This window comes from Mus pahari, chromosome 4, assembly GCF_900095145.1.
Source record: "Mus pahari chromosome 4, PAHARI_EIJ_v1.1, whole genome shotgun sequence".
Classification (NCBI taxonomy): Eukaryota; Metazoa; Chordata; class Mammalia; order Rodentia; family Muridae; genus Mus; species Mus pahari.
In genome coordinates, this window is record NC_034593.1 from 98,125,405 (window position 1) to 98,144,833 (window position 19,429).

General features: G+C 45.2%; 1 protein-coding gene and 1 non-coding gene across 4 annotated transcripts in view; one reads left to right on the forward strand and one right to left on the reverse strand.

Annotated features, from left to right (window-relative positions):
* The window catches only part of Kiaa1324 (KIAA1324 ortholog), a 78,443-nt gene that overhangs the window by 28,673 nt on the left and 30,341 nt on the right, over nt 1-19,429 (reverse strand). Inside the window, exons 2-3 of one of the 3 annotated variants that reach the window (XM_021195750.2) lie at nt 8,569-8,689; nt 5,483-5,675 (exon numbers count right to left, since the gene is read on the reverse strand). The exons of 1 other annotated variant lie outside the window; for it this stretch is intronic. In XM_021195750.2, the coding sequence (XP_021051409.1) occupies nt 5,483-5,675; nt 8,569-8,689 (314 nt within the window). The remainder of the gene's footprint in view (nt 1-5,482; nt 5,676-8,568; nt 8,690-19,429) is intronic. One more of the 3 variants, XM_021195752.2, reaches the window with a different exon arrangement.
* Nucleotides 14,747-14,869, forward strand: LOC115063968. Its single transcript, XR_003843811.1, has one exon. It is a non-coding gene; the product is annotated as a U6atac minor spliceosomal RNA (small nuclear RNA).

The following is a 19,429-nucleotide window of genomic DNA, read 5'->3' on the forward strand; positions in this document are numbered from 1 at the left end:
AGTTCATCCGATCTAACCCCACTTCCTTTTCCAGAAACATCACTTGACAATGCTACAATGTTATCAGAAAGGATGGCGGGAGAGCCAGAGATGCTCACTCTTGTCTGTTCAGGCTCACTCTATCCACCTGGCCCAATGGCTACTCCTCACTCCCTACCATACTGTCTCTTGAACAACCTTTAAATTCATTTTGTGTTTGGCCCTGCTTCCTCCAATCCCTCTCACACCATGGTTAGAAACATCCAGAAGGAAAATGTGACCAAATCACTTCAGTGCTCTAAACCCTTGTGATATTTCCCCGTTGCTCTTGGAATATGGCCCACATTTCTGGCCTACGTTTTATACAGCAAACCTGTAGGATTTCTCTCAATTCCCATGTCAAACTTTCTCCACCCCTGGGCTTGCCCTCTTCTTCAAACAAACTTCTTCCCCCTTCTCTTTATTTAATTATTATCCTAGGCTTATAAATAAATAAATAAATAAATAAATAAATAAATAAAGCCGCTTAATGTTAAGAAGTCAGCCTTGTGTCAAGCATGGTCATGTACACCTTTAATCCCAGTGCTTCGGAGGCAGAGGCAGGTGAAGCTCTGTGAACTTGAGGCCAGCCTGGTCTACTTAGTAAATTCCAGGTTAACCAGGAATATATAGTGGCACCCTGTCCAAACAAATAAAAGCCTTCCTTGACTTTATCTGCTTCTTCAAGAATGCCCTGAGATTTTTTTATTTCCATAATTCCATTCTACATTAAAATTCTAATATGTTAGCAGGGCGGTGGTGGCGCACGCCTTTAATCCCAGCACTTGGGAGGCAGAGGTAGGCGGATTTCTGAGTTCAAGGCCAGCCTGGTCTACAAAGTGAGTTCCAGGACAGCTAGGGCTACACAGAGAAACCCTGTCTCGAAAAACCAAAAAAAGAGAAAAAAAAATTCTAATATGTTGTCAACCATTTAAGAACTATGCATAGGTGAAGTGAGCATACATCGGTCTATCATATAGCTTAAGGAATCAACACAGGATAGCTTTCATAGTGCCAGGAGGTGCCGTGCAGGTTGGAGGAGAAGAGTCATCAGCAGTATTACCCAGCAATATACCCAGAATGCTACAGTGCTGAATTGCCAGGCAAGGTGTGCCCAATTGGTATGATAATGGCATGAAAGGTTATGTGAGGAACCGAACAATTTGAGATGTGAGGCCTGTTCCAACCTAGCTGTCAACCTTGGTCAGAGAAACCCATTTTGTAATGGGCAAAGTCAGTGCAGAGACTCAGCCAGTCAAAGGGCTAAGAATAAGTGACTGTCGAATGTTCAGCTCTCTGAATGGAGCATCCATATGACTTTCTCTACCAAGAGACAGGGAACATGTGGAAGAGGGACTAAGAAAAGTAAGAACCAGAGGGTGGCAAGGATGCTGTAAATGCTGCCCACTGGACATGGCATGAATCTGGTACTCAAGAACGCAGCCGTGGTTGCCCGTTCAAGATCAAGACAGTCAACATTCCAGCATGGAGGAGAGTGGGGCAGGGGGAGCCCACCCCTAGCTTAGGAGCTATGGGAGGGAGTTAGTTATATGGGCGCAGCTTCTGGTAAATCACCTCTGAACACGCACACAAATCTAATTAAACTGAGTCTTAAAGAGACAGGGACAGGGACAGAGATAGAGATATTTGTCTCACATGTTGGGAAGAAAAGAGGTTCCAAAGGGAGTGAGGTGGGCATGGAAGATGAACATGTTCAAAATATGTTATGTACATAAAACTATCAAAAACTAAACAATATTAAAAGCAGGCCAGAGCAGTCGAGTGTAGCAGAGGCCCCCCTGCGCCTTCACTAGCCCCTCCCTTTCTTCTAGCATTTCTTGCCCCAGTTACCATGTTTTGCATGTTTTGAAATGCCATTCTTAGTTTTCTAAAACTAATTTAGTTGGGACAGAGATTTCTAACCAATGGTGTGGAATTTATTCAAACTCATGCACATAGATCTTTTTCTGTGTGTGAGTACACACACACACACACACACACACACACGTAGTGGGGGATGGAACCCAAGTCTAATCTACGCTCTATATGTACTTTCTTACAGACTCATACACTCCTAGCCCTTCCATCTCTCCTGCTGTCTAATATTCTTTCCGTGGTCTAGTTTATTTATTTACACATTTCTTTATAACCACTGGTCATTTCAAGTGCTTCCAGGGTTTTTATGATTGTTCACATTCTGATGTGAACGTTCTGACCTTGTTCTCAGAGTGCTCGGATTAGTTGCTGGCTCATAGGGTGTGGGAACTCCCAGCATTACCTGGTACTGATACCCTGTTCCCCAAAACGTGTATCAATTTATCCCAGCTGGCAATTTAAGAGGGTCTCCGCTGCTCCACATCCTCTGCGAATTTGGAATTAACAGACTTTTTGGTTGCCCTGTGATGTGGTGGGGAGTGTTGCTAAACGATATAATAGGGCATGTAGTGGCTAGTTGGGCTTTAGTCTTATTCCCTTGATTACTTGTCATCTCTGAAGCTTTCTTGCCATCTGGAATTCTCTTCTTTAATTCTTCCTGGCTAGGCTGTAGGTTTGGGGAGGACAAAATCGACCTTGTGTTATATAATAATCTATCCCCTCCAGTCCAGCACCTAAGGGCCTCAGGGTGATTCCAGAAAAGAACAAATTCAGACAGTTCTGGTATTTCTGTTTCGTTTGAGACTAGCCCAAGACCCTTAGCTATTTAACATTGGTCAATAAGGGTTCCCCCTGTGTCTGCCCCAACTACATAGTCTTACAAGCTTAATAGTATTTTTTGTTTGTTTGTTTTCCAAGACAGGGTTTCTCTGTATAGCTCTGGTTGTCCTAGAACTCACTCTGTAGACTAGACTGGCCTGAAAATCACAGAGTTCTACCTCCCTCTACCTCCCAAGGGTTGGGGTTAAAGGTGTGTGCCACCACTGCTTGGCAATAGTCAGTATTATTATCAAAATAGAAACATAACAAACCAAGTTCTTCCAAAATGACCCAGCTCCCCCTGACAGCATTGATTCCCTTGTTGAAAGAGACATTTAATTCTGATGTACTCCACAGTATCAGCTATAAATAATGAAGTTTAATGAATAATTAAAGGACGCCATAAGTGGGTCACATTTGCATTCTGGGGTTTGCTAGTGTTCTCCCCCACTGAAGACACGTCATGTTCTACAATCACAGCATGTTTGATTAATTTCTAGTGCCAGAGGCATCACTCTAGATTCTTCTCGACTCCTTGACCAGTATTGGGGATCTGAGATTGGACTCAAAGTGTTGAACATACTAGACAGGTATGTGTATTACCACTAAGCTATATACCCTAAGCTGGTCTTCTTTCTTCTTAAAAATTTTTGTCAGGTAGTGGTGACGAAAACCTTTAATCTAAGTACCTGAGAGGCAGAGGCAGATGGATCGTTTAGCTTGAAGCCAGCCTGGTCTCTAGAGCAAGTTCGAGGACAGCTAGGATTACACAAGAAACCCTGTCTCCAAAACAAAACAAAACAAAACAAAACCAAAAAGAAATGAAAACAAAACCAACAACAACAAAGCTACGTTTAGATGTATTTATTTTTGTGTGTGTGGTGTTTTGCTTATGTGTATCTTTGTGCACCAAATGCATTCCCGTTGCCTGCAGAGACCAGAGAGGGCATTAGATACCCTAGAACTGGAGTTATAGATAATTGTGAGCCACTCTGGTGGTGCTGAGGATCTAACTCCAGTCCTCTGGAAGAACAAACCAATGCTTTTAAGTTCTGAGCTATCTCTGCAGTTGCCTTTGTTTTTTGTTTGTTTGTTTTGTTGTTGTTGTTTTAAAGACAGGGCTACATTGTGTAGCCTAGTGTGATGGTTTGTATATGTTTAGGGAGTGGCACGTTTAGAAGGTGTGGCCCTGTTGGAGTAGGTGTGTCACTGTGGGTGTGGGCTATAAGACCCTCATCCTAGCTGCCTGGAAATCAGTATTCTGCTAGCTCCTCCTGCACCATGCCTGCCTAGATGCTGCCATACTTCCCTCCTTGCTGATTATGGACTGAACCTCTGAACCTGTAATCTAGCCCTGATTAAATGTTGTCATTTATAAGACTTAAGACTGTCCTTAAGCCAGGAGGTGGTGGCACACGCCTTTAATCCCAGCACTTGGAAGGCAGAGGCAGGTGGATTTCTGGGTTCAAGGCCAGACTGGTCTATAAAGTGAGTTCCAGGACAGCCAGAGCTACACAGAGAAACCTGTCTCAAACAAACAAACAAACAAACAAACAAATAAACAAAAAGACTTGCCTTGGTCATGGTGTCTATTCACAGCAGTAAAACCCTAAGAAGTTCAGGACAGCCAAGGGTACACAGAGAAACCCTATCTTGAACAATCAAAATAAGTGAGTAAGCAAGTAGATTGTGTTACTTGAAGGTGTCAGTGCGGAGCAGTAAAAAGCTTGGGACTGGGTTTGAGTACCAATCTCTCCAGGTTCAAGCTAGGAAATTGAGGTGGAATGCTTAACCTTACTGAGCCTCCAGTTTTTCACTCTGCAATGGAAATCACAATGCCGATTGTACTGGGCTCCTGTGTAGGTTCAAGACAAATCTTCCATGTATACATCCAGCACAGGTCCAAGTCTCTAAAAGGCACATCTGAAATATGTGTTCAGTTGAAATTCATTCAGATGAGAGTGGCCCTAATAGGTTTATATAATTGAGTTCTTGATCTCTAGTGAGTAGAACTATTTGGGAAGGATTGAGGGGGGTGGCTTTGTAGGAGAAGGTTTTAAAAGCCCACATGAGGCCCAGGTTCTTGCTAGTGGATTAGATATAAGATCTCAGCTACGGCTCCAGGACCATGTCTGCCTGCCTGCTGCGTGGAGTCACCCTCTGAAACTATAAGCAAGCCCCTAGTGAAATGCTTTCTTCTCTGAGCCTGTAAGCATCTCTTCACACCAATAGAAAGTCACTAAGACATGGGGTCTCAAGGGTCCTCATTCCCAAGTCAAGGCGCTCACCCTACTCTGACCTCTCCAAACCCACAGCAGCGTGTCAGGCAAAACCAGTTTTAGAAGTTTGGCACCAAGGCCAGCGATGCAGCCAATACTTTATACGTTGTGTTCTAATCAGGTTTATGAAGTTGATGTGGTCACTCAAGATTCCACAGAGAAAATACAATTGTGTGGCTTGTTTGTTTTTTTGTCTAAAAAAAAAAACAAAAACAAAAACAAAAACACCTGGTAAGCCATTAGATGCCTGTCGTCCTTCATCTACCTGCCTCTGTTGCTTTCATGTTTCCTTCTCACAGATGTCTGTGAGTCAATGGTCAGCTTAGGTCAGACCAGGCCAAAGAAGAAGTCACATCCAGTAGTCCTCACTCCCACCTCCGCCTCCATGGGGTCGTCCTCCTCCCTCCAGCCTCAGCAGCATCACAGGACACTACCCAGAGTGCACCTCTGCCCCTTCCACAGGAGACTTGTGTGCTGTTTCCCAAACTCACGAAGTGCAGTTCTCAGTGGACTCCGAGATGCTGTCATCGACCTCCAAGTTGGCAGAGAGGCTGGCAAAGCCGTGGGGTAGCTCATCCCACTCATCAAATCGGATGCCAGTGCCGAGGGAGTAGCGGCCCTCCGCGCAGGGCTTGCAGGACTGGTCCTTCATATCCAGAAATTCCCCGGCGTTGCAAGAGAAGGCTGAAAGGCAGAGCAGGGACAAGGGAGGGAGGGGTGCTGAGATCACTGTGGTCTCTGGCGGAGTGATGGGCTGAAGGCAATCTAAAGCTGGGACCTCGGGGTCAGGATCTTGGGGTCTGGACTACTAAAGTTTGGGGCTAAGGAACATCTTGTATGGTGATATCTGTACAGAATAGTCATAGAGACATAGGGAAGATTTGTGGTTACCATAGGTGAGGTAGTAGACTGCGGAGAGACTGTCACTAAGAACTATCTTTTCAGACTCTTAATGCCCCCCAAACTTGAGTGGTTAAGAGTTGCTGCGAACACCTGGGCGGTGGTGGCACACGGCTTAATCCCAGCACTTGAGGAGGCAGTAGCAGATGGATCGCTTGAGTTCTAGAACAGCCAGGGCTACACAGAGAAACCCTGTTTTGAAAAACAAAACAAACAAAACAAAACAAACAAACAAACAAAAAAGAATGGCTGTGAAGTTTATAACAGCCCCAAAATTTGCCCGACAAGGGATGAAATTCATTGTGTGTAAGAAGTATCATCTTTGGAAGCCGAGGAAGGAATATTGTGAGTTTAAGATCAGTGTTATCTATACAGAAAGGCCCAGAGATCCTATCTCAATCAAGAAAAATAGAACAGAACAGCCTAGTAAAAATAGTTGTGGCTTAATAAAGCTAATATTTTTATAAAGAATGGCAAGATGGTGACTCCTGTAATTATAGACCGGGGGGGGGGGAGAGAGAGAGAGAGAGAGAGAGAGAGAGAGAGAGAGAGAGAGATCAGGCAGGCTCTGCTTTGCTGGAGGACTCTGGGGTGCATCTCTGATGACCTGTTTCCTTGGAGATGCTTCAGCTATTTCAGATCCAGGAGTATGCTGGGTCTTCTGGGCCATGTAAGTTCCTTCAGTCTTCATTCCCCCTGATCCTATGGCCTCTGTCTCTTCCTTTTAGATTCTACTATTGCCATTGGAGCTGAGTTTCTCAGCATCTGCTAAACCATTGTGATGTTTTCCTGGCTGCCTGAGTTCCTGTTTTACTTCACTCTATAGCCTTAGGTATCTTTCTATAACATGAATTTGTACTATTAGTCCCCATCCCCAAAGATTTGTTTATTTATTTTGTATACAACGTTCGGCCTGCAGGCCAGAAGAAGGCACCAGATCTTATTATAGGTGGTTATGAGCCACCATGCGGTTGCTAAGAATTGAACTCAGGATCTCTGAAAGAGCAGCCAGTTTTCTTAACCACTGAGCCATCTCTCCAGTCCCCCCCCCCTCTGTCTTTTAAAATAAGTGCTTGTTTTGTTTTGGTATCACATAGTCAGATTGGAACTATACAGAGATTAGACACAAACAGCGTGGCACAGCTTTTGGGTCTGGCATTGAGCTTCTGACCTGGAATCCTGCCTTTCACAGTTTCCTGGACCCTAACTTTGCAGCAGCCTATCGACTTCCTGAAGCCGTCTCTGTGCTGAGTTCATGCTGAGCCCCTGCCCTGCTGTGTCTCCACTTTTCTGTCTCCAAATGTCTGCCTTGGTCCCCTAGCTACTCCTGATCACAGGCATCCTTGGTTCCGACTCCTTCTCACATTGTACTAACATGTTCTATCTACCTGGTGTCCTTGAGGCCCTGGGCTCCCCCAGGAAGTGACCGGCTCAGAGCGGGCACTGCCATCGCAGGAACACCATAAAGGTTTGCAGAATATCTGCTCCCCCTTCTATGTCCTCAGTGCTTGTAGGCAGAACTTACCCAGCATAAGTCCATCACCATGTGTGCACATAGTAGGTGCTCACATATGCTAGGGACTCACTACTGTCTCCTGAGTCAGCTGAAGAGTGCCCCTTTGTTTCTATTAGTTATCCCTCAGTTCTCTCCAGATCTCAGTCATATCCATTCCTCAATGTTCAAATCCCCTGCACCAGACAGCGGGCTAAAATGATGTTGAAATTCGAATGTGCTTAATCTCCTTTGCAACTCTTTAAATAACCCCTCAAGTCTAGTCCCTCTTATGTATTGCTGTTCCCTTTGCATCCTAAGAGAACAAGGCACTGGGAAGAGTAAAGTTGTAAGGACAGTCAGAGAGGTGGGGTTAGAGCTACAAGTCACCACCTTTCTGGTCACATGGACAGTGTGAAGGACCTAGCTCCCTGAAATGATTGACGCCCAGTGCATTTTAAAGCCTGAATCTGCACAAGCTCGTTTTCTTTGGTCTTTCCTTCCAAGAACAAAAGCAAACTGGAATATTGCCTAATGACTGCTGAAGCTGGTAGATGCAGGTCAGAGAGAAATGCACAGACAGGCAGAAAAGAAAAATGAAGGGTGTGTGTGCATGAGTATGTACTCAAGAGTGTGTGTGTGTGTGTGTGTGTGTGTGTGTGTGTGNGAGAGAGAGAGAGAGAGAGAGAGAGAGAGAGAGAGTGCCAGAATTGTCTATATTGTAGTCATTGAATCTGAATTTACAAAAAAAGCAAATTCAGATACTAAATTTGAATTAAATAACCTTTCTTTCCTTCCTCCTCCTCTTCCTCTTCTTTTTCTTCTTCTCTTCTTTTCTTTCTCTTCTTTGTGTGTGTTTGAGTGTGTATGTGTGTTTGAGACAGGGTCTCTCTATGTAGTCCTAGCTGTTCTAGCGCTCAAGATGTAGACCAGCTGGCCTCTAACTCCCAGAGGTCCATCTGCCTCTGACTTCCAAGTGCTAGGCTTAAAGGCAGGAGCCACCACTCCTGGCTAAATAAAATTTCTGCAGCTGCACCACATTTCAGAAGGGCTGGGGGCAGAAAACTAGGGGGGGGAAATCTGATGTCTGTGCTGTCAGGAAGAGCCTGGCTTGGATGGCAAGAGACTTAGGTTAGCGGTCAGAGCTAAGTGTCAGGGAGACCCTAGCACAGGAAGGCTGCTTACAGCACTCGGTGCCCTTGACGGGATCTGGGAGACTGGTGCACAAGCCCGGGCTGTGTGGCACGGCGACCCTCCACCTGGAACCCGTGCTGTCACACGCTGTGTACTCAAAATGGTACTCTGACTGAAAGGGAGAGAGCAGTGGGCAAACGGTCCATCATCAGAGAACAAACATTGACAGTTTTCTGCCCAGTATGAGGGCTACCGACACCTTTCATTACAGTAATGGCCCAATGACCCTGGCAAAGAGCATCATGGCACCCCTAGAAGAACTACAATAATTTGGATTATTTTTCCCCCACCTGCCTGTGGTCTAGTCCTTAGAACATTTGTGAGTGTGTGTGTGTGTGTGTATGATTCTCTTTGCTGTTGTGTATACATAATGTCCCAATGGATGGTAGGAATGGGGTGATTAAACAACAAACTAAGGCTAGCCATGTAACTCACAGCTCAAAGTTGTCCTTGGCTGTATATTGAGTTCAGGGAGAAATCTGGTTACATAAGACTGTCAAAAAACAAATAAACAAACACAAACAAACAAAAAACCCCAAAAACAGCTAGAAATAGGAGTTCTTCTAGTCCAAATAGAATTTATGAACAAGGACATCCCCCTGGGAGGCCAGCTCTTTTCTGGGATGAGATAGGGGTTGGGAAGTGGGGAGGTGGGAAAGAGTAGATCTTGGGGAGATGGGGAGGGACTAGAAGGAGTGGAGGGAGAGGATGCTGTTACTGTATGAGAGAAGAATTTAAAAACACACACACTCACAAAGGAACAAGGACATTCTAAACGGAGAGACTGCCCCTCCCCAAAAAATAACTGCAATTGTCACACAAGCTTTATTTCTAGCGCTCTCTGCTCAGAAAGACTCCAAAGCGCCCCTTGCATCACACAAATGTCATTTTTAGCCCAGCAGGTGAGGTGCTGCTATCACACACACCTGTCCACGCGTGTAACTTCCCTGTGCCCGGGGGCCCTCGCCTGCCTTCCAGCTGCTTTATCTGAACATCAGGGAAACAGAAGTACAGCTGTCAAATCAAGATGAAGTAAAACACGCAAGAGCAAAGGCAAAGGCAAAGGCACACGGAGACACGGCGAATACGGCTGCAAAGGCACACGTAACACATGGAGACACGGCGAATACGGCTGCAAAGGCACACTTAACACACGGAGACACGGAGAATACGGCTGCAAAAGCACACTTAACACATGGAGACACAGCAAATACGGCTGCAAAGGCACACTTAACACACGGAGACACAGCGAATACGGCTGGCGAGCGCCCTCAGCACCTTAGAACCCCCCGATAAACCTCAGAACTGATTGCTTTAGTTCTTCAAGTATTTCATGGTCCAAGTTTTAAGTCCACACCTATATTTTGTGTTACTGTATCTATAAGCGAAGCAAAACGTCTCCCAACCATCCACACAAAAGAGCGATTCTGCAACATGCATGATTGCAAGAAGCCTGCTAATCTGTCCTGTCAGGAGGACAAAGCTTGACTTCTTTTTTTTTTTTTTTTTTTTTTAAGCACAGTCTAATCTATCCTGGGATATGTAACTTATTCACTTAACATCTATAAAATCAAAGTGTAAAATGGTTTAAAAAAAAAAGCATTGTGTCATATTTTAACTGACTAAAACTTTTTCTTATGTGCCATGTTTAAAACAATGGCCTGTCTCAGAAGCGGTGGATCCCAGATTTGCTGAAATGTAAATTTGAGCATGGTGTTTTCATTTCTGGGATTCCAGAAACTTAGTACAAGGAAAGAGTAATTGTAGTTTACATCTTCCTCTCCCTTCCTTGTAAATATTTGCTGAATACATATTGTCAGCCCAGGATGTACAAGTTCGAGCTGGACCAGTATATTTGGCTTGGGCAGTAACCTGAACTTGACAGGTCACCTTCAGGAAAACAATGAACAGAAGAAGTTGGGATAATGGAGGCCTTTATGTTTGTTTGCTTGTTTGTTTGTTTGTGACAGGGTCTCACACAGCCTGGGTTGAGTTTTGAACTGTATTTGTATTTTTTATTTTATTTTTGTGTATATGAGAGTTCTGCTTGTATGTTTCTCTGTGCACCATGTATATTCCTCATACCCCTCCAGAGTCCAGGAGAGGACATTAGGCCCGCTGGAACTGGAGTTACAGATAGATGATTGTGAGCCTGGGGATGAACCTGGGTCCTCTAGAAGAGCAGCGAGTGATCTTAACTGCTGAGCCATTCTCCAGCCCTGATCTGTTTTTAAGAACTACATTGATTTGTCCTATGTGTTTATGTGTGGGTACATGTACTGCTGCATATGCAGAAGTTAGAAGACTTGCAAAACCTTCCACCATGTGAGTCTGTCTTAGTTAGGAATTCTATTGTACGATAAAACACCATCACTAAAGCATCTTGGGGAGGGAAGGGCTTATTTGGCTTCTCTAGCACTGTTCATCCCTGAAGGAAGTTAGGACGGGAACTCAAAACGGGACAGGAACCTGGAGGCAGGAGCTCACGCAGACACCATGGAGGAGGAGGGGGCTTACTGGAGGAAGAAAGTGGGGGCTTACCCGCTTTCTTATAGAACCCAGGGTGGCTCTACCCACCATGGGCAGAGCCCTCCCTCATCAATCACTAATTATGAAAATACCCTACAGGTTTGCTGTAGCCTGACCTTATCAGAGGCATGTTCTCAACTGAGAGCTCCGTCCTCTGATGACTCTACCCTGTGTCGGGTTGACGTAAGACCATCCAGCACAAGTCCCAGGGATCGACCTCGGGTTGTGAGGCTTGGCACCAGACGCTTCCACGGAGTGAGCCACCCCTGGGTCTGGCCTTGGATGCTCTGTGTAGCAAAGGATAGCCTTAAATTCCTTGACCTTCTTGCCTCTGTCAAATGCTGGGTTTACAGATGTAAATCCGTACCACACCTGTCTCCTGAAGCTTAACTTTTAACTAGACTCCGTAGCTTTGGATTTAAATGTCGGTTTCACTAGGGAAAGAAAGACCATCAGGATGAGAATTCCATTGTGGCCTGAGCTACAACCTTTCTAGGCCTTCTTTTCGTCATGTGTTCCGTCGTTCCCTTGTCTCAGAGATAGCTAGCCTGTCGTTGGGAGGTAAGTAGGCCGACTCAGCATGCCTTGTTCTCAGTTCCAAAAATGACACTTTCAAAAGGGTCATGTTGCAAGAATGAGGGTTAAGTAAAATCCACAGAATGCATATTCAACAGAGATTTGGTAATGATGCAGAACGGATTTTATCTGTGACCCCCACTGCCCTGGCTGTTCATGTGGCGCTTTCACAGCTCCCAGACCACATCTCATCTGAGTTCCAGGGCTTCCTAAGAGGCCAACAGGGCAGAGGTGGTTTTCTTCGTGGTGGAGTTGGCTATCCATGGCTTGCTTGTCTTGTCCAAGGTCAGACGACCTGTAAGTCACTGAGCCCAAACTCAGACTGCCCAGGAGGAGTCCTCTCCCACTTTTGAAGGTCTGACAAAACACAAACTCACATCGAGCCACATTTCACAGCCAAGTCTAAAAATTAAATATGACGATATCAGTGGCCTGTCAGCAGCCAAGCCAGGTTCAATTCTGAGGCCCGAGAATTGGTGTGAAAATAGCTAATCTACTCAAGCAGATAATTTTAATTCACTCTAATTGCGTTTGGCCTTTTGAAGGCACAGGGGACAAATCTCTCCTTTTTCATTGGCTTTTTACTTGGTGTCTCCAGGTGCTATGAGGCTAAGAGATTTTCTGATTTGCTCTGAGCCTTAGGAGGTTTCCCTCCTAATGTGTGTTAATTTTCTCCATGCCACTTGGGGAGGGTCACAGCATCTGTGATTGCTAGCTCTGTTGCAGCTCCTGAGAACTGAGCTGTGCTTTAAGATCACATCCTGAAAGACAAGCATAGGCAGAGTTAGAGCAGAGAAGACCTGGCAGGCTCGCCCAGTTCTGCTCACTCTCCGATGCGGATATCAATTCCCCAAGGATATTAATGGCTTTTCTCGTCGCTCTGCCCAAATAGCTGACAGAAGGCAACTTAGGGGAGGGAGGGTAGATTTGGGGTTGTGCTCTGGGAAGACATGGCAGCAGGAACGTGAGCCTACGTGCTCCCATTTCAATGGACCAGAAAGCATAGAAAAGGGAATGTCATCCTGCATCTGGCTTTCTCCTTCCCACTTCTGATTCAGTCGGGGACTCCAGTCCATGTACTGATGCCAGTGTGGACATCCCCCTCAGTAAATAACCCTCTCTAGAAACATCTTCACAGACGTACCACTCAAAGGTGTGCCTCACTGATGTCCTGGGCATTTCTTCTCATTTTAGATTTTTTAAAGTGTTATGTATATGAAACTGCAGTTCATGTGGGTACTGGGGATCAAACCCTGGTCCCCTGTAAGTGCAACAAGTGCTCTTAACCACTGAACCATCCCTCCGGCCCCATGTCCTAGGCTTTTCTTAATTCCATCAGTGTAACGCAATTCATCATCAAACCAAACAATATTTCAATTACCCAATCAGCTACTTTTGAAAGTGTACAACCAGCATATGCCACAGATTAATACACACACACATCTATTCAGCACACAATTTCTTCCTCCCTCCATGCAGATGTATGGCACATGTCTAAACTCCAGTGTTGGGCACAACAAGATTGGTTATTCCCTGTTCCTAGGAAAACAGTGAGAGGATTTAGAAATGATTTCTAAACCTTTAATTAATCCATGCCCCATCTATTTCATACCACGCAGCCAAGTCGCACTCCTGGGGACTCAAGAAACAAGAGAGGAAAGCCTTTAGGTGGGAACTCCCTTCACTCGAACTATCTGTTGGCAGCAGTGATCTTCCAGGGTTAGACTTCACTCACATGATGTTTTTAGTCTTTGTTGTTTGGGTATAGCACAAATGGAAAATAAATATCAGCTGATCAGGATGATATTTGAATGTGAGTCTGCCCGTCCTGGGACAGAGATGCCTCTCAGTTGGTAAGGGTTCCTGCCCTAGGATGCTGGGTTTGATTCTCAGCACTCACGTGGTAGCTTACACAACGTGTTAACTTCAGTCCCAGACCGAATGCCTTCTTTTGGCCTCCACTGGCACCACACACATGTGGTGTTTATTCATACATGCAGGCAAAACACTCATACACATAAAATAATTTTTAAAATGTTAAATAGTTTCTGACAAGGTAGAAACTATTATTTTAATCAATCAATCAATCAATCAATCAGTGTGGTGCTAGGGAATGAGCCCAGGGGCTGGAGCATGCAGGGAAGTGTCCTACCCTAAGCAATGTTCCCAACCCCTGAACAGTTTTACAGAAGAAAGAATTGGGGTTCAGAAAGGTAGAAGTTACTTGTTCCTCATTCCACATAGCCAGGGGATGACCAAGCTAGGATTGGACCCAGCCATTCGACATGGAGTCTATGTGTAAGGCTGCCAGTGTTTCAGAGCAGCCGACCCTTGCTCCAATCACACTTATGGGTGTGTCCAGGCCTCTCTACACTGGCTCTCAGGATGCTGGGGACTCGATAAGGAAAGTGCTTCACAGATCTCTTAAACAAGGGCCATAGCAGTGTGGAACAGGCGGGCTGGACACATGCTGTCCCTTTATAGGGAACCACCTCAGCAGCGAACACATGCCGGTGCAGCCTGCTGTTTCCACTACAGCCCCCTGCTCTAGAAATGGTGGCCATTTTAGGAGGACTTGGCGTTAGGTGGACAGCTTGATGGGACTGTTGAGTGAGGTGGCTTGCCTGCCATGGGACTGCACATGGCCCACGCTAGGCCGTCAGACACTCTCCTAGGATAAGTGAGAGATGAGATGAAGGGAGTGAGGACATCTGGTCACTGAGTGGGCTGTTACTGAGTCAGGGCGGGAAGGAGAGGTAGAGCCGATGTCCCTCCTTACATCCCAGTTCTGCCTGGCCATAGCCCTGCCCACCGGAGTCCACGGAGGTAAAGAACCGGGTCAGAGAGGGAAGAATGCTGGATGAGTTCACATCTACGCTGTACCCTAAGTAGTTGGGATCAGAGAGACAGCAGAGCTGCATCTGTCGAGGGAGGAGATAGAGAAGGAGGGGTTGTGATCATGGGGACAGTTTTACAGACAGGTCTGTGGCGTGCTGAGGACAGTTCAGCAGGATGCGTGGCCGGAAAGCTAGTGAGTGGATCACTGAAAAAAACAGCTAATTTGGTGTTGTATGAGCGGAGGGTTAGTGCTCCCCTAGACAAGGATGGAAGAGGCCCTTGGGCCTAACAACACGCATACAGTTAAGGTACTGCCACCATAGTTTATGGCATCTAACCACTGTTTCTGTGCAGCTTGGTCTACATATGGGTTCCCTAACAACTGGCTGGCCCCAAAGCTGTCGCCTATCTATGGATTCCATTCCCCTAACTGAGCTGCCTTGTCTGGCCTCAGAGGGAGAATGTGCACCTAACCCTGCAGAGACTTGATGTGCCAGGGTGCAGGAATACCCAGGGGGGCCTTTGCCCTCTCAGAGGAGAAGGGGGGGATGAGTGGAGGGGCTGTATATATGGGGGAGCAGCAATGGTGATACAAAGTGAATGAATAAACAAATCAATGGGAAAATGGCTAATTTGGGGACTGAAGAAATGAACTGACAGTTAAGAACACTGGCTGGTCTCCCCTGGGATCTGGGTTTGATCCCCAGCACCCACAGAAGCTTCTAGCCATCTGTAACTCCAGCTCTAGAGGATCTGACATCCTCTTCTGTTTCTCCCGGGGCCGGGCATAAAAGTGCTACATAGACACGCATGCCCACAAAACACACACAAATAAAAATGGCTAAGACGGTAACTTTTGCTGTGTTTAAGACGAGGAAAAAAAAACCCTACATTTTAAAATAAATTACATTAAGTAACTTATTTGTGTGACACCATGTGCATGCACATAGAGGTCAGAGGACAATCTTAGGGGTCATTTCTCTCCTACCACCATGTGGGTCCCAGGGATTGAACTCGGGTCCTCAGGCTTGGTTGAAGGCACCTTCACCTACTGAACCATCTCATCAACCCTGTACTATAAATAAAGGGGTGGGCGAATATAATGACCTAGTGTGGTAGCACAAACCTGTAATTCCAATACTCTAGAAGTACAGGAAGAAGCTCGCAAGTTCAAGACTAGTCTGAGGTGCATTTTAAAACCTTTACATTTTAAAAGGGTTCTGCCGTGAGGCATGGAGAATATCCCAGCCTCAGAGTTAGTCTATTAATAGGCCCTCCAATGGAAATCTGATTACCTGGCAGTCTAAATGCAAGAAACAGCTCCAATTATTTTAGGGAAAAAAATGTATTTTCAATTATCATTCAGTCTACTAACTGAACTCAAAAAGACACCAAGCAGGAGCAGTGGTGACTCCCTGAGGTTCACCAGGTTGTTATTAAGGCATTTTTAAAGCAGTTTTGTTGCAACTGTGGAAAAGAAGAGAAAAAGGAGAAAAGGAAGAGGAGGAAGAGGAGGAAATTAACTGCTAGAAAACGTTTTGTTTTCAAGCATTCCATTCTTTTACAATGAAAACTCTGGCAATTTGGGTGCCGAGGGCCTTGTCAGGTCTTCCACATTCTAGGGAGACACTCTCGCAGTCAGGATGAGTCTGAAGCCTGGGATCTGAAAGAGTCCCAGCTTTCACAGAGCCGATACCTGAGCTGTACGGTGTGCTGATGAGACTAAGGTAGAGAGGAGACAGGTCATAAAATACAAAGAAATGTAACTGCCACCCCACCTTCTTGTTTGCCCCACTACTATCTCCATCCCCACCCCCTACTCCCCACCTCCACCCTGCTCCCCTACCTTTTACCCCACTCCCTCCACCATATCCTCAGCAGAAGCCTTGATGCCTAAGGATGCTGCCAAAGACAGGAACGCCTCCCTAAGGCCAAGGTGTCGCTAACCAGTGAACAACCCCGCTTCTTTTCTGACTGAGAGAGGTTTGAAAGCTGTGGCAAGCAGGCCTCCAAAGATACTTAGCTTTGCTGCTAGAAGTAGAGAGGACAGATGGCCGGCAGAAATGCCTAAAGGCCTGGAGGCCGTGGGGCATCCTATCCTCCTTCCTGCCAGGGCAATCCTCCGGCGGGGCCGCCAAGGGTGCTGTCTACAGATGGCCTGAGCTGGCAGCAGAGTCCAAAGGCTGGCAGGGGGCCTGGTGTGATGACTTAATCAGTAAAGTATTCGCAGGGCAAGCATGAGGACCTGCGGCCAATGTGAGACCAGGAACCCGAGTAAAACCCAGGCATATGTATGAAGTTCTCAAAGAATCAATAAAAATATTATATATTGCTTTTAAAAGCCAGACATCTAATCACAGAGCTGGGGAGACGGAATACAAGGATCCCCGGGCTTGCTGGGTACCTTGTCAGCTGGGTCAGGAAGCTCCAGGTTCAGTGAGAGACCTGACTCAAAAAACTATGATGGACATAAGTCAAGGAAGATGCCAGCGTCAGTCTTTGGCCACGTCCAGGCATAGACATTTGCATATGCACCTGTACAGACATGTTGTACAGGTAGGTAGATACATACATACATACACATACAAACATAGCCAGATACATAGATAGATACATAGATAATAGATAGGATGTAATAAAAAATTTTTAAAAGAAAAAATAGATTTGCTATAAGAAAGAAATAATTCACCCATTCCCAGTGTTACTTCTCTCCTGTAGTTATAAACCTTGAAGCCGAAGCTGACTTTTAATTGGTCACAGCAAGAACCCTGTCTGAGACCCAGAAGCAGGTCATCTATCAATGTGTCAAGTTCCCTACAAATGTGCATTGCATGCTGGGTGAAAGGTGGCCTGGGAGAATTAGTTTTGATATTTTGTTGTCTGTCTCTCTTTCCAGATTTTTTTTTTTTTTTTTTTGGTTTTTTTGAGACAGGGTTTTTCTATGTAGCCCTGGCTGTCCTGGAACTAATTTGGTAGACCAGGCTGGCCTCGAACTCAGAAATCCGCCTGCCTCTGCCTCCCGAATGCTGGGATTAAAGATGTGCGCCACCACGCCCGGCCTCCAGATTATTTTTGTGTGTGTGCATATGCTGTGTGGGATGATGTGGTGATGGGAATTGAACTCTGGGGTCTTGAATGTGCTCCACCAGTGAGCAACACTTCCAGTTTTCTGTGTAGATTTTTTAAAACAAACTAAAGGGTTCTGGTGAGGCTCGGCGGAGCAGATGCTTGGCATGCCAGAGCCTTGGAGTTGTCCCTAGAACCACAAACAAGTACAAAGTAAAGGTCCTGTGCCACACCACTTTCAGTAGAATCTGTGTGACAAGTTCCACAGACTGAGGCGATCAACCTCAAAAGGGGGAGGCCTCCTGGAACCGGTTGTGGAACTCTTCACTGGAGAAAAATTATTGAGCCGTAGTCCTCATGGCAATCTATCTGTTTTGTTTTCTCTTATTCCTCTTCTTATTTACATGTCCCTGGTAGCCTAGACCAAGATCTTAAGTGAGATTAAGGGTAAGAAACCATCCCTAGAGATGCGGCCACTAACATGACCTTATCCCTGGGGAAATGAGCCCATTACTTTTTAAATCATTTACAAAATTATTATGATAGATAAAAACTTTTCCAACAATTAAATTTCATATGACTATACATGTGTCATTGGAGGTGGGTTTTGGTAAATGGTAAATAAAGCCTTAATTAGAAAGAATTAAAATAGTTTAATTTTATGTGTTGAAGATTTATAAAAAATCAGGCATTAGATGTTGAATAATAATTGACCATGGGGCTGGAAAGTTAGCTCAGCGGTTAAGAGCACGGACCATAAAGATTTATTAACCTGCTCTTGGAAATATGCCACTAGCCTTGGACGATTGCCCCCACTGAATACATCCTTTTAGAATTGTTATATTTTGATGCTTTATGTTAATAATGATGTTACCTGTTCTGGTTATGATTCACTGAATACATACTTTCAGAGTTGCAATGCTTGGATGATTTTTGTGCTTTACTGTGCCAAATTATTTTTGTTGGTATTTGTGATTGTTTCGCTGGATACAGTTTCTAAGAATTGTAATGTCTGGTCTTTTAATGTATAAAATCCCCTGCTTAAGAGCTACAAAATACACTCAGATTCAAACTGCCTCTGTGTCTGTTTCTGTTTGTCACCGCCGAATCCTTACCCACCTAGCTTCGAGGAGCCTCATTCCAGGGACCCCCATACCTTGGGGTGGTCCATGGCAGTCCTGCACCATGGTAATGTTGAGGCTCTTTTTGTTTGTTTGTTTGTTTTCAGGTGGTTGGGGGTGTTTTCCCATGTCTTTACCAATTTCTCTGCACAGTCCTTAACCATTTCTGTTGCTGGACAGCGAGTTTCATCCAGAGTTTCCTTGTTTTAGACTACGCTCCAGTGATGGGGCCTGACTCCTCTCTTGCTGTTGCTTTTGGATAAGATTCCCAGGATGGGATGGTCAGGTTTAAGACAACGCGTTCCTTTAAAACTCCTGTTGAAGAAGAGAAACTCACGAGAGGGAACAGATATCCCTTTAAAACGTTTTTGTTTTGTTTGTTTGTTTGTTTGTGAGACAGTGTCTTAAGTAGCTCAGGCTGGCCTTAGACTTGTGATGTAGCTAAAGATGTGAAGACTTTATTATGGTAAGATCTAAATTTATGACTTTGTAAGTTTGTTGTTGTTGTTGTTTTGAGACAAGGCCTTGCTATGTAACCTAGGTTGGCATCAACCTACCTCCTGATTCCCAGAGGTGGAAGTATGAATGTATGCCACCACATCAAGCTTTTAAATATATTTATTTCCAGATATCAAAATAGTACAGTGACTTTAATCCCAGCACTTGGGAGGCAGAGGCAGGCGGATTTCTGAGTTCAAAGCCAGTCTGGTCTACAAAGTGAG